This window comes from Lolium rigidum, chromosome 6 (assembly GCF_022539505.1).
Source record: "Lolium rigidum isolate FL_2022 chromosome 6, APGP_CSIRO_Lrig_0.1, whole genome shotgun sequence".
NCBI classification, from domain to species: domain Eukaryota; kingdom Viridiplantae; phylum Streptophyta; class Magnoliopsida; order Poales; family Poaceae; genus Lolium; species Lolium rigidum.
The window spans coordinates 166,418,810-166,434,058 of record NC_061513.1 but is presented as its reverse complement, the minus strand read 5'-3'; the positions used below and the strand labels follow the sequence as shown (position 1 = coordinate 166,434,058).

The window sequence follows — 15,249 nt, the reverse complement described above, 5'->3', positions numbered from 1 at the left end:
AAAAATGGAACGAAAAAATCGCACATACATCTTGACGTGCTACGCGCTCACAAAGTCATTTCATAAAAATTGACTTATCATGTGACATGTGTAAAAAAGACAAAATTCAGTGCAAAAAATAATGTTTTTCACAAAACAAATTTTCGCTTTTTTACATAGACACAAAAATTGTTGGTTTTTCGTCAAACTTAACGAAGCACATATATTATGGAGATGTGCATGTAGATTTTTTTGTCAAATTTTATCGACACATTGAAATATGATTTTTTTAGTAGAGGGGGGATCTTGAACATGGTGCAATGGATCGTGTGGAAGCGTCGTACTGTGATACATTTCTTTCTCTACTATCTACTACTACTTAAAAAGACTAAAGTGGTTCCTTATTCTGCCATCCACCATACGTTTGGTCGTTCTTTGATCGTTCCCTTCGTCGAGCATTCGTCCGCACGGGCTCAACTGGGCCGAAGCCCAACTACCTCGTCATACCCTCGCCCCTGAGCTTGTCATCCTCCTCCCCCTACGCGAGCCGCCGACCACCCTCCGCCTCCTCCCGCTTCCAAAGTCTGCGGAGCTCGGAGGACCTCCAGTTCGCCGGCTTCCTCCCTCAGATCCACACAGTCGCAGGCCGGGATCGCCCCTTCACGCATCCAAATGGGTGTATCTCGCGATCCAAAAGAAAGAGCATGCGTTGGCTCTGCGAGCTCTAGAAGCAGCGGAGGAGCCGAATTTCGCGGAGGTAGCGGAAGTTCTGATGCCTTGACTCCAGATGCCGCTACCCCTCTCTCCGATTCACCGCCATCGCCGGGGTCATAGAACAACAGGTGCGTAATCGGTGTTTAATTGTTGTTGTAACATGACGAGTAGGATTCCAATGATCAGGGTTTCTTAAGTTGTTGCCTGAAATCCCGTACTGCCTGGAATTGGTCGAATTAGCCCCATGAACTACCGGGTAAAATCCTTCTTTTAAGTGGGCTTGAGTTAAGACCCGGTTCAAACAATACATATAATCTGAGCATTGAAAACCAAGAGCAACCAACTGTGAAGTCGAATTTTATTAAGCCAATTTGGGCTCAACGTCTAGATGAATGGATCAAGGAATCATTTTAGGACTGGGCCCTGTACATGAAGTAAATCTTGATCGTAAGAGAAGCAAAGTTTTTTCGAAGGTTTATTATTCAGTTAGTTTGAAAGATGCAGATGTTTTTGTTAGGAAAAGTGGATGTGTATTCAAAACATGTTGACAATGCTTTTTTGCTTCTTAGATAAATTAGAATAATGAGAAAAAACACTGCACTCCACATAAGTATGAATGGAAATCTCTTTGTGAGAGTCTCAAAGAGAACAAAAATTAGGAAAAAAAACTGAAGATTTTACTTGAATATAAACACATGTTTTGAATTAACAGATAGTCTAGGGAGTATTTGCAGCAGCATGTAATAAACATTGGCCGTGTACATCCGATTTTTTATGGTATATGCTGAATTTCTTGTTAAATTGATTGTATATTAAAATGGCAACCGTACATGTACATTCATGCTTGAACTGTAGCACTCCAGCCGCTGATGTAGAATCTGTTTGTGTTTGTGCTGATTTATCGGGAATGATATATTGGCACTATCACAAAGCATAAAGAGCGGATGTAGCAAATTATTATTATAATGATAATTGGGTCTTGACAGGTAGCTTGGTAAACAAAATTTATGTTCTGAATAGCATCAAGATGGCACTTTTGGAGCAGAATAATATCAGATGCAGCATAATGTTTGCAGTATAGATCAGAGCATAATAATGGTATATGGTATATGGCTTCCCAATGCAGGGCATGCAATATCGAAGCAGAAGAGTTGGAGACGGACATTCCACCTGTTATCTCTTCTGAAGCGCCGGCATCACCGCATACATTTGAGAATAGGTTTGTTGCTTTTTCGTCAATCTAAGGATGTTCACTGTTGATCATATACACCAGCAACATTTACAGTCTTGGGGTTGTGCGGTTGTAAGGTGCAGTACGAAGTACCATTTTCGTTTTTTTCGCCTAAAGATATCAAGAGTGCCAAGTGTTATGATGTCGCAGATGATGGAGAAACTGTACACTCTTCTGATTGATTACTATTTTAAGTTCCTTGAATCTCAGTTTGTATTTGGGATACTCCGGTTCTATAGCGGAAGTATTAGTCAATTTTAGGAAGTGGAATGATGGTTTCTCATATACTGCATTAGCATTCTTTTTAGGACATCTTGTTTATTGGGTACCTTGCACCTTTATATGCAGGTCATACGATAACCAGGAGGAACAACTGATGCCTGAGGATTTCCATGTTCGCGGATCAGAATCGCCCGAGTCGACACATCTATGGAAGAGGAGGTTTGTTGTATTATTTGTTTTTAAGTGTATCGTTCATGCTGGTCCTATACGTGTGGCAGCTTTTTTTCATACATGTTTAGTTTTCAGGATGAATAGATAGACAGGTAGTGCTCTATTGTAAGCATCCCAGTAGGGCTGGTTGCGATACTGGGTTCGCCTTATTTTTAAGTACTAAGTTGAATAGTCAGTTGTAGAACAATGGATAGTCAAACATTCCGTTATTAAAATCAAGTTAATAACTGATCGAGTTCTCCTCGGAGAAGCAAGATAGCATCTAAGAGCTAAAATGCTTATGATATTTTTGAGCAAATAGATGCAGCCTAATAGTACCTTTGCAAAAATATGGCCCGTTGTTGTTTTGAGTCTCCCCGCTGCCGCCGCCTCGATCCTACACGTCGTGGGCCTCCAAGAGCCAGCACGCGACGCCTCCTCGTGAGTCTGCCCGCTGCTATGTACCGCAACCCGCTGACCTGATCAGAGACCACGGCGGCTGATGGTAAATGTTTCCGCTCCGTTGACAAGCTCCGCCGATGCCTCTGATGACAACAAATTCGTTCTCCCAGGTCAGTACCTGCATCCTCTTTGAGAAATCCAGGGCATCTCTATTTCCAATTGATGGCTGGATTTTATTTTGAACCATGCCTCCCTCCCATTGTGATTTGTAGCATGAAGGACGAGATAATCCGCAGTACCTAAACAACTAGATAGCCTGTGGCGGTCTGGGAGGCGCCTCCTTGCACCAGCACCTCGAAGCAAATGCCTCAAGCTCCTTCCCGATGGTAGCCCCATCCAGAGCACCACGCATCATTATTGGAAAAAACTACTGATACTATTTATCGTCGTTTCTTTTGTTGATTCAATGGCTGACGGAAATAGTGATTATTTCTAGCACAGGTTGATAAATGGAGCACGGTGGCTCTGCCAATCCCCCATTAGGTTTCACTCTCATTTGCCATTGTGATGATTCCATTTTGTTTCCGGAGATTTTCCTTGATCAGCGATGTTTCTTTATTCTCTTGCTTCTTATTATTGTGACTAGGTTTACTTTGAATCAACTGAAACTTGTTGATCATGAATAGGCAATGGTTGGTCATCTATCGTATTGTGCACTCATTAAATCAGTATCAACTTGCAGTACTAGGATGGTAATATTAGTATTTCAGTTTTATTCTGTTCTAGAAGAATGGAGATTTTTATTCTTGTCGCGATCGGTTTGAGCGGGGTGTGCTCCGCCTGGTCATCGACGAGTACTGGTTGCCATGGACTGGTCAGAGGTGAGCGGTGAGCGGTGTGCATGTGTATTTTTTTGTTGCCGTAATTCTTCTCTGGAATTGGTCTATGCAATCCTTCAAATTGCATGCCTAGAAGAAATGTACCGAGAGCTTGGTGATGGGTGTTCATTACCGAGGAAAAATGATCCGTCCAATTATATAGAGCTACACAGCAGGTACTATCTAGAAAAGCTCATTGGGAGTCCAGAGCGGAGGTACCGAGTTAACCAGTAAACTTTTGAAGTCTTTTTACATAGTTATTAGTATAGACTACTGGAATCTTTTTAAATAGTTATTAGTATAGACAGAAGTTTATCTTACAGTGTCCGCTTGCTCTGTTTTTCTCCATGGAACAGGTTTACAGATGTACTTTATGACATGTCAAAGAGGTCCAAGAGCCTTTGTTGAAATAGCATGCCAACTGATATCTATACTCAGGAGCAATAGGAGTCATTCCCAATACCTTTTGAACTCTTGGAAGTTGTCACAAATAGAACTAAAAAATCCCAGGACAAAAGTAAAGAATCTGAGCCCATTAAGATTTCAAACTAGAATTAGCTTATTTGGACTAGAATTTGCAATTTGCTGCTAATTCAGTTTCATATTTTTATGGTACTTGTGAAGGATATAAAATATATATGTAGAACTTAATTAAAATTTATATATTATTAATTTCCAGACCCATCTAGCGCAACTGTTTCAAGGCAAAAAAATATTGTCACTTTCTTATCTCATAAAATGTCAGTGTGGTTTGGTGACTGAGTTTGAGTGCTTAGCCATCATACTGTTGTTCATTGTTTCACATTTGGATGGTTCATGTGGAGTAAGGAGTTTTTATTCTCAGGTTGGTCCTGCCAGAACATTGACAAGACTGAATTTTGAAGAGCATTGTTTGTTATATTTGTCACTTGGTTGATCATCACTTCCGTTTATAAGACTCTTTTGCTCTCTGTAATTGGTTAATTATGATTTATATGATTTATTTTTCTTTCATATATACGATGATGAATTGACGAAGTGTCTGGCAAGGGGGTATATTTTTGAGTCACTTCTCGCACAACTCTACTGATGTGCTTCTCAGAACCTAAATTTAGTAGGGCGCCAGAGAGGCCTAAGATTTCATAGGTTCAGCTATTATCTAGCAATAAAACTGTTGTAGCAATCAGTGTCAACTACCAGTTAGGCATTTTGAGGATGAGCACCAGTCAGAACCAGTAATGCAAATTATGAACCATCACGTATTTTAGGTTTTCTTGGAAATTAGATCCGATGTATCTGGAGTTGAATGAAATAAGATGTTAATGGATAGCTTCTGAATTCTTTATGCATTTGTGTCTTCAAAGTAACAAATAAACGGATATAGGTGAATCCTGCAGTTTTTCCATTCACACAGTCCAACATGCAAATAAAAGCAGTATGAATCTGTTCAGTTAATTAATTTTCCATATATAAGTAGAACTGCCACTTTGGAGTAATAGTATTTTGAAACTTGAATATAGTTCTGTACAGATTTTCACTTCACGTGCTGGAAGCATTCAGCTGTTCATCTAAACCTGAATTTATGCTCTGTAGTGTCTCTCCTATTATAGCATCTATGTTGATACCAAAGGATTGATGATAGGCTTGCAGTGAATTTCAAAATCACTATACTGTTTGAAAAGTTTAAATGCAATGTACTCCACTCCTAACTGAAACTCTTGTTTAAGTTGACTGAAGGATGTTAGAACTCTTGTTTAAGGATGGCTTCTGTGCAGTACCCGAGTCATAATTTTGCAAAATTAGTTTTCTGAATTTGTCTGAACCCTATCTGTAGCAACCCTGTTAAAGATAAATGCTATAGTCAGCTAACTTTTATCCATGCAATTTTTAATAAAGAAAATAAAAAGAATAACCAGGGAAAAGATACTGAAAATGTTTGCATCATGTGGTAAATTTGTGTATTATTACCATGATCATGTTTTTGCGAATAGTCCAAGTAGACTTTATACTCCTTTTCATGGAATTCATTTTCCCTGGAACTGATTTTCATCTGGCTGCTGTTTCAGAACCCAGGAGCATGCTTAAGTGCAATGGCTCACATTAACATACTCGAAAGCTCCGTCCTTGTGCATGACAATGGAGATGATCTGCTGAAAGCTGATGGCTCTGAAAACTGATGGCTCTCTGTTATGGACAACCATCTGTCTACCTGGCGGTTTCCTCAAAATGATATGGCCATTGCCGCACCAAATTATCCATGTGCATGCCTACGTTAAGATTTATGCTCCAGTATTATTTACTATCTCTCTCTCCGCCAACATTATTCTTAACTTTCTTTTATTGCTTGGAATCCCAGTGACGTACATCCAGTTCAGTCCTGTCAATTAGAAGTGGGTTGATGTATTGTCCAAATTGCATGTCGATGATGAGTGGGCAGAGGAGTAACACATGCTGAAAATTCGAATGGCTAACGGGTAATTGTGCCTTGCTCATTAATGTTTGATGCTGTGACATTTTCTGATGTTCATATGGCATGTATTGAAATACATGTTTGCAATACTACATATACTACATCAATACTTGGTATGCTATTGCCATAGAGCTGACCTACGCATCTACTCAGTTCCGGAAGCAATGCAATCGCTTGAATTCCCTTGGTTGTTTCGTTGAATTGATATGCAATGCGATGCTATTTTCCCTCAACGAAAAAAAAGAATTGGCTTGCTATGCTCTCCCTTGAGCACATAATTAACCTTGTACTGACATACAAGCATCAGTGGCCATGAAGCCCATGAGGCATGAGTGGTTTGGGACGTCGATGGCGGCCGTGCAGCCGGTGTGGCAGAGGAGGATATTGATGGGGATGCGGTGTGAGCTGCCGCGGTTCAGCGGGCTCATACTGTACGATGAGCAAGGCCGAAGCCTCCACCTCGGCACTCCAGGCAGAAGAAACCATCTCCAGGTACGCACGAAGAGTACTCAAACCATACAATTTTAGGGACGGGAAATAAGCTTAGAATGAACATCTGATGACAACAACGGTCACATTATTAGGAATCTTTTACTTCAAAAAGTAAAATGTGTTACCTCTATAAGCATGAATTAAGAAGTAAAATGTTTTATCTCTATAAGCATGGATGTGACAGACAATCAGTCTTTACCATCCACTTTATTATCTCTACGAGATCTTCAAATTAGACTCATATTATTATAATAAAACTGTGGCTGCCTTTGTACGAAACATATGTTGCAAAATAGGTCTAACTGCTTTGCAAAAAACATTGTGGTCGAACAGAAATGCTGCCATGGTGTACTCAGGTCACTTATGTTGTTTTTTCAGTGATGTTGTAGGGTTGTTTGGCTGCAGCCGGAGACGAACATTGCGGAGGCGAGCATCAAAAATTTGTCGGCGCCAGGAGCGGAGCTGTGTGTGCTGGAGATCGAGGGGATACTAGCGTCCTGGGCAGCGATGAAGAAGATCGAGAAGCAACTCCTAGGTGCTCCTGGGCAGCGAGGAAGAGGATCGAGCGGAGTTGTGCGTGCTGGCGACTAGGGATCGAGAGGACCAAGGGATTGATGGTAGGGACGACCTGGGGAGGAGGAGAAGCAGCTCCCAGGTGTGGAAGCTAGGAAGAGCACTGGCGACCTAGGGAGGGCGAGAAGCAGCGACGGCTTGGGGAGTCCTTTTCAGTGCTCCCTCCCTTAGCGAGGGATCGTGGAGGCCTGGGCGGTGGAGTCACCGGTGGAGGCGGAGGGCGATCGAAATCTAGGAAGAGCGATTCTAAATCTAGGAAGATACCGATACAAAATCTAGGTGTGAGATTTACTGCGGAAGAGTAGCAAAAAAACCTAAAACTTGGAACCACGCAGATGTATAATAATGTTGTTTTGTTACTACTGTCGGTATTATCATGTTTTAGTACATTATGATATTTCTGATTTTTTTTAAACTTTTATAGTGAGTTGTAAGTAATATATGTGCTTTGAGAAATAAAATTTGAGAACCCGTGGCAACGCACGGGCATTCGTACTAGTACTATTAAATGGGAGTTGGTCGTTTGACACTCAACGCACTTTGGTGGTCGTCATTGGAAGCATCCTGTCCGTCCAATCAATCTCATGATCTCCGCTTCATCCGATCAAATCACACCCCAAATATCTCCACGCACAAATTAATTATGGTATAAAAATCAGTCACGATATCTCACATCCAATCAAGTCAGACGGTCAACACTGAATAATTATGTTAACATCAATTACTCTCTAGGCTATGGCATGAGAAGATATTTCCTATTCCAGACTTGATTCTCCTCAATCACGTACAAAATAACTAGGCAAGTCGCGAATTGCAGATATGCTCCAGCCTCCAGGAAGACACTTTCCTATTCCCACGTAATTGCAAGGTACCTTCCTTCATTGCACGATACTCGTCCTTCCTATGATCTTCTGCTAATTATGTTTCCCTGCCACCGATGAAATTTAGCGATTGAGATTACAATACCCACCGAGAAGAAAAGGGTAAGCCATCGTGACTTTCTCGGTTCCTCCCATGGATCCCTAGATCAGGTCCGAGCGCCGCCACACCTTTCATCTCACCCCCAGCGCATGGAATCCGAGCTAGAGCCCCACAACGACCGCCGTCAGGAATCCACCGCGCTCAATCGGGGAAGTTCATCATGCTCTTCCTGCTCGCTGACCCAGACCTACCCGAGTGCACTGCCCATCCTCTGGATCTTCGCGCTGGTCCGGCGGCACTCCGCCTCTCTGGGCGCTGGTTCGCTGTGATGGTAGCGGTGCCACCAACGACGAACACCTCGACCAGCTGCTCATCACGGGGATAAATTCGTTGCACCGCCTCCTAGAGAAGTCGCTGGCCCAGCGGCGGCGGGGTGCCGAGGTCTACCCACATCCTCTACCTTTGACTGGTGCGGCAGCTCGAGCACCTTGCCGATCGCTCATCGATCTCACTTGTAGGTCGCAGGTAATTCTTGTCAACGGTTGGATCCTCTTTTACGTCCAATTTACGAGCGCTCATCGATCTCACTTTTATCTCCTCTCCCATCGTCATGTGCAGCTCCATACCAGCCATCTCCGGATCTCCTCCACCACTTGTGATGAGGTAAGCTTGATTTATGTTTGCTTCGTTCAAGATTTTCCTAAATAATCATGATTTTGACTGCTTACAAGACTGCGTAGGCCCTGCTAAATATTGAAGAGGTGTATGTCCCAGCCATCGGCAATCCTTCTGCCTACAAGGTACTTGAAAAAATGCCTATGCCAAGTTGATCATTCTAAAACACTCCGCCATTATGGCAGAAATTCATGATGCAATCATTGATATTATAGTGCAGTCTTTGTATTCATATTTACTTTTTGTGAGTTATCCCCTTTCCATTACTGTTCCCAAATTTAATTTATCAGTGCCATTGTTTTATTTAAGTATGTCTGTTTATGTTCGACTGAATTCTTCTATTGGTAGTCGAACAGTTGCATTTGCATATCACGGAGACAACAATGGCTCGGAGTTAGGCGATGATCGTGCTACACTCAGAGTCATGTGGGGTGTGGGTGGCGGTGTGAGTGTGCAGCGGTGCCATAAGCATTCACGGCATCATTTGAAATATAGTCTCCAATGCAGATCAATCCCATGGCACTGTCTTCTTCTCATGCATGCTTCTAGAGGCTAGCAATTGTGCGCCGATTCCCCCTCTCCTTAGAATGGCGCCTCAATGAGAAATACGGCGGCGGCCGCAGCGGCGACGCCATCATTGATGAATGAACTTCTCTTTTAATTGGCGATGCAACACACAAGGATCCTCCCTCTGACCATTATACAAATGATGATCAATGTCTTTACCAACATGAGTATGGGCAAGGTATCCGTCTCCTTCAAAAGCACACCATCGAAAACACATGCACCATCAATGGCTTGTTCTGCACGTCCTGAATTCCTGACTAAGCAAATGTATATATGATACTAACTTTAAGTAGCTGAATTAGGTTGACATGAAGGGACTGATAATGGATCAGCAAGCCAGCTTGGTAGTGGTCGGACAAGATGTCTTGATATCTGGTGAGGTAAAATTGTGTACTTGTACTACTTTTGATATGTCTGCCGATGAACTTATCTCATCAGCATTTACTTCATAATCATGCTCATTTTTTTTCACCTAGATGAGCTCAGCTTGCACACTCCTCGCCTATATCCCAATTCAGAGCCAGGGCATAAAGAAACTTCTGGTCCTCTTGCTTGTAGTTGATTTCAGCCTTTTTAAGTTGTCCAGATAAATGGAATAAAGAGTTGACTATTTTGTTCTGAATTGTTCTGCTATTGTAGACTTCTTCCTTCTAGAATTAGATTCTGTCGCTGAAGTGTACTTAGTTGAATTGGTGAACACATAACAACTGATTGCATCTTGTTGTACATATAAGCTCATTTTCTAGAAATATTATTTGCAAAATTATATTCGAAATTACTACACAGGGCTTAGATAATGATATCGGGAATATTATTTGACTGCTTGGATTCCGTAAGTGATATCATTTAGACAGAAAGACAGGCATACAGTTTCATAATGATACCATGTAGTGAATTTGTCCTCTTTACTGATTGGCTCCATCTTACAGGCTGCACGCAAATGCTATCATTCCATATTTTTAAGGGACTACATTCATTTGAGAAATTTAGCATGGTTGATATTACTGATCTCAGCAGAAATTTGTTTGAATTTATGATCACTATTCCCACCGTTAATTTGGTCTCATAGTATACATGTGCGATTGATTAGGAATGGCAGTACTTTAAGAATTGTGATTGCTCATATGGTTTGCTGCTAGCTAGCTACCTATACCAAAGAGAGATAAATCTATGCAATGTAATTAAATTTTCTATAAATTTTCGGGCAATTATGTGGCAACGACTGAATCTCGGGACAATTTAATATCCGTAGGAGTTGGAGGGAGGACAGAGCATGCAATTCTTCAGGGAGCACAACAGTATTTTCAGTCCTGAAGCAGCAACTCTTGCAATGACGGGAGACTAACACAACTTGTTGCACGGACAATCAAATTTTTTTTTGTTCAGGATAAAATATATGAAGTGCTAATTCTCATCACTCCGTGCATTACTGCAATTTTAGCACAGGATTATTACAACCTGAAAATATGTGTTGCACTTCCAAAACGCATGACATGCCTGCCAGCAGGCAATTCACTAAATTGAAAGAGTTAACAAAGTGTATGGTTTTGGCTGAATTTCAATTACTCGGTTGGCTTTCAATTCTGAATTTCCGCTCTGTTCAGATATAGTTTGATGATATTTTGGCAATTTCATCACGAAAATGGGCATCATTGAGGAAAATGAACTTCGAATGGAGGCAAGACTCGTCGACCGGGAGGCCATGCTGTCCAAATTCAGTAAAGGGTAAATGAAAAGAAGGAATTGTATTGATCAAAGTTCTTTACTTTTTTTAGATTTTGCTGGGACAGACTGGTAGAACCTAATACCTATTTTTCTGCTCTAAAGTCTATTATAAATTATCTAATCCTCTCTAAATTAAATTTTTTTATTTGCTCTATGTTTGACAGTGGAAGGGCGGGCCTGGTGTAGCGGTAGAGCCTCACCACCTGTGACCGAGAAGTCACAGGTTCGAGTCGCGGTCTCCTCACATTGCACTTCGTGAGGGTAAGGCTTGCCACTAACACCTTCCCCAGACCCCGCACAGTGCGGGAGCTCTCAGCACTGGGTACGTCCTCTATGTTTGACAGTCATTTGAGTCACTGAGCATCTGGAATAACCGAATAGCAAAAATAGATGCAACATCCTTTCAATCTGAGAACAGAGGTGAATAACAAAATCCTTGGCTGTGGTTTTATTTTTTAGTCCGCAAGTTGGTAGTATAGTAGATTCAGTACTGGTCTACTATTATTGATATATTGGATGATGCATGAATCGTTTTATAACAGAAAAGAAGACGGTATAGACAACATCAGTTTTTCAAACAGTACAAGTAATGCTGATTTCCGGATGAGAAAATTAATTCTTTTATTTCTCGCATGGATTGATGAATTGCGCGTCCATGTAGTGAATGATGAAATCTTCCCTGGATGGCGTGGATTGATGAATTGATTTATGTATGTGTCAACACATGTTTCATAATAAGCTCTCTGCGTGTGGTGATGGATGTGATACCCTTGTGCAACCCATTTGCACCGATTATTTGATCGCATTTCCATGTTTTTGTTATGTATTCACACACTAATCTACTAATGGTCCCGTCGCTTTTATTTTTCGACATATTTGATTCATGGAACAAGGATTTTATTGTGTCTTGCATTTTTTTTACCCAACCAATTATCCTTACAATGGTATGGGAATCTGTATGAGAAGGGAACATCATATATATTCACAAGCACGGCCCAAATTTGACTATGTAGCAAAATAAAAGGAATAGACATTGAGGTCGCAATTGGCAAAACCTACCTACGCAAGCATGTGTATCCATCTTTTTATGTGCATTATTTTAAATGTGCGAGAGAGAAGAAATTTGAAAAGGGTGAGATGATAGTCGTCCAGAGCAAGTAGACGTAGGGCGATAATGGTTGCAACAGAGCCATAATGCAAGTACTCACTGTGTCCCAAAATATAAGGCATGTTTTTTCTGCACGCAGGACTACGAACGCAAATATGTACCAAAATATATGTTAGAATGTTTAAGTTGAATTTGTGTATTCGTCTTGCAAATCTCTTTCATTTCATATATATTTGTACTCCCTCCGATCCATATTAATTGACTTCAATATGGATGTATCTAGAACTAAAATGTGTCTAGATACATCCATATAGAGTCAATTAATATGAACCGGAGGGAGTATAATTTTTGTGAACATTATAAGCACAAATTATAGTAAAATTAGCAAATGGTTAACCGGTTGACCAGTGAAATTTAAGAACGAACATTATGCTCAGATGGAGTATTATGCTTCCCCCGTCCCAAAAAAGCTTCCTCCGTCCGAAAAAATGACTTAGATTTGTCTAAACTTGCACAACTCCAAATCAGTTATTCTTGGACGGAGAAATTAATTAAAAATATTTTGACCAATGTAACATATCTAAATCTGTCAGGCCGTAGCAACGCACGGGCATTCAACTAGTATAGTTAACGACTGGCTGGAGTTCTAGATCCTTCCGAAAACCGAAAAAAAAAAACGACTGGCTGGAGTCCTACGGGGCTCTGGCCCGTTTACGTACGATAGCCCCAACGCGCTAACGTTCGCGTGAAGCCTAAAATAGGAAAACCAGAGCCTGGACTCTCGGGCTGAGCCCGGCACGGTTTATCGGGATACCACATCCAGATGGGCCAGCCCATCGAAGATTCGGGTGCGTCAAGAAAACCGGATTCAATTTCTTCTACGAGTGGTTCTGGGGGCAGCGCGCAAGGCTGGAATCGGATGTACAGTACAGTACGTTATTACAGACACGGCACCGGACCCAAATTGGTTGTCCAGGCACCGATTTCTTCTCCAATTTGGTGCCTTCCCTACAGAGACGCCTATGAATCGGAACAGCAGGTCATGGAGTTGCGGAACAAGATCTACAAAATCAAATTAGACACCAGAAACAAATTGGGGTTAGAGGAGGAAGACAAGGAGCTGCACGAGGTGAAGATGGCAGAGGAGCACTCCAAATTGGAGATGGATAAAGTCATGGAGATGACAGAGGTGGAGACCAAATGTGAGATAGAGGAAGGCAAGCTGATAACAGAGGCGGAGTCCAAATTGGAGGAGGGAGGCATCGAGATGGCAGGGGCGGATACCAAATTGGAGATAGTGGAAGCCAAGGAGATGGCAGCAGGGAGCAACTCAGAGATAGAAGAAGAACCCGATGAGATGTTGGAGGCGCTGACGGTGCTTTCCACGGACATGGAGGATCTCTTTGCTCGGTACCGTGATGGTTGGGAGTCGTTGTGGTCCAGCAAGGTTGATCGCTTTGGTAGCTTCGTCGACACGAGTGAGTAAACGTGCACCCATGCTTATTTTCTGCTCATCTGAAATTCCTTCCTAATTCCTAGAATCCATCTTTCAAGTAAACAGTTTGTTTCCTTAGGAGCTATTTACTTTGCTTGCCAAATTAATCCTCTGGGTCTTATTCTTCTTCCATGGCTGCAGCCTCATTGAGTCCCATGCACTTTACACACTGCACATCAGGACACCTTCCACATTCTGCTGTGGTCGCCAACACCTTGCAGGTCTACTCCATCAAAGTTGAAGAAATTAATGAAGCTCTTGAATTGAAGTGGCCACTTCACGTGTATGGAGTGGTTGCCGCTCGAGATACTGTTGATCGTAACCGTAACCTCATTTTCCTTCGTCAAAGATACAACTGCCAAACCCTCACCCAAAAGGTATTGTGTTTGATTATCTCTTGAGAAGAAATTCTTGCAGTTTATCATCATTCCTTTTTTCTTGGTTTGTTGACTATAGTTCCTGGGAAATGCAGCAACCTTTTTTGCATCTGACTGGCCCGTCTCGTGCAATTGTGGCCATAGACCCTGTTAACTTCGAGATTGAACTAAAAGTAAGGGGCAGAACGGAGTCTGAAGATAGAGTGTTGATGAGTCAAGCCTTTCACTACAGTGGCAATTTATGTGGTTCAGATGCCACTCTGTCGAATGACTTATGCAAAATTGTGCTGGACTTTGAGGAACTTCAACAGACAGTTCAGGCCACTATTGTTGGCGTCCATGTTGTTAAGGGGAAGCCTTTCGAACATGGCTGCCGAGTTATCTGTGTTGCGGAGCCACCATCCAAGCCAGTTGAGCTTCAACATAAAGTTTCCAAGTCAGTTGTGCTTCGAGATAGAATGGCCGCTACCCAGTCAGATTGCCATATTAGTCTGTCAAGGCATGTTGTTTCTGTACAATTACACGGAATGCTGAAAGTTGTCATATTTACCTACTCATCAACTGGTCATAAGGAAACAGCACGTGGTCGTGTCTTCTTCACAGCCAGAGAATGCAAAACAAGTTGGGGCAGATGTGATCTTGGCCACTCTACGGTTGAGGTTACCGTTGCTTGGTCTCGCCTTGTTCGAGACAAACTGTCCCTCTTGAGCGAGGGAGAGCTTTGATGGTGCTCAAGCCTGAACTTTACTACTACCCTTTGCCAGTTGAGTGCTTTCTAACTCTAGACTTTCGAGGGTAACGATTGATGCTTTGTGTATTGGCTATAAATTGCATCATCTGAACCTGTCGATTATTGTATGACTAGCTGTTTTTGGCATACATGGTTATGTGCTGAAGAGAATTATGTTTAGCGTGGGTTAATTGTATGAGATGATTATGTATATGTTCGTTTCTATTGCTCAAATTTATTTCGGAACCTCTTCACATACTATACGATGGTTTGTGTACTATTCTCATATGATACTACTAGTTGTGAGGCATACGTGATGAAACGATGACTCAATCCAGCAGTGCATATGTCAATCCAGTAGGTGGACGCCGGGGCGGCGCCCTAGGATGGGTAGCTGCCAGCGTGGTGGCCGGCGGCATGGCGACCGCAGTGGCTGCGAGGGCGGCATAGCGGCTGGACCGGGGAGCTCGCACTGCTGCGGCCGACGGCTCGGCCTTGGAC

The 15,249-nt window shown here is 42.2% G+C and overlaps 1 protein-coding gene and 1 long non-coding RNA gene across 6 annotated transcripts; both read left to right on the top strand.

Annotated features, from left to right (window-relative positions):
* The first annotated feature begins 533 nt into the window (after window positions 1-533).
* LOC124666372 lies at window positions 534-7,569 on the top strand. Of its 5 annotated transcripts, none has more exons than XR_006990885.1 (7): window positions 534-821; window positions 1,820-1,912; window positions 2,273-2,928; window positions 3,031-3,851; window positions 3,993-6,089; window positions 6,393-6,577; window positions 6,956-7,569. It is a non-coding gene; the product is annotated as an uncharacterized LOC124666372 (long non-coding RNA). The 5 variants fall into 5 exon arrangements; XR_006990884.1 differs by having other exon boundaries at window positions 3,031-4,153; window positions 5,682-6,089; XR_006990882.1 differs by having other exon boundaries at window positions 3,031-5,874; window positions 5,972-6,089.
* Window positions 7,570-13,131: 5,562 nt separating this feature from the next.
* LOC124666813 lies at window positions 13,132-15,000 on the top strand. The gene is made up of 3 exons (XM_047204141.1): window positions 13,132-13,624; window positions 13,783-14,018; window positions 14,114-15,000. Exons 1-3 carry the CDS (start codon window positions 13,189-13,191, stop codon window positions 14,741-14,743), a joined length of 1,302 nt encoding a protein of 433 aa, XP_047060097.1. The 5' UTR covers window positions 13,132-13,188; the 3' UTR covers window positions 14,744-15,000.
* Window positions 15,001-15,249: the final 249 nt, after the last annotated feature.

What these genes read in the sequence shown, in the direction of transcription:
- LOC124666813 (XM_047204141.1), top strand. Translation starts at nt 13,189, where the DNA reads ATGGAGTTGCGGAACAAGATCTACAAAATCAAATTAGACACCAGAAAC. An exon ending in TGGTAGCTTCGTCGACACGA is followed by an intron (nt 13,625 to 13,782) that starts GTGAGTAAACGT and finishes CCATGGCTGCAG; the next exon opens with CCTCATTGAGTCCCATGCAC. An exon ending in GCCAAACCCTCACCCAAAAG is followed by an intron (nt 14,019 to 14,113) that starts GTATTGTGTTTG and finishes TGGGAAATGCAG; the next exon opens with CAACCTTTTTTGCATCTGAC.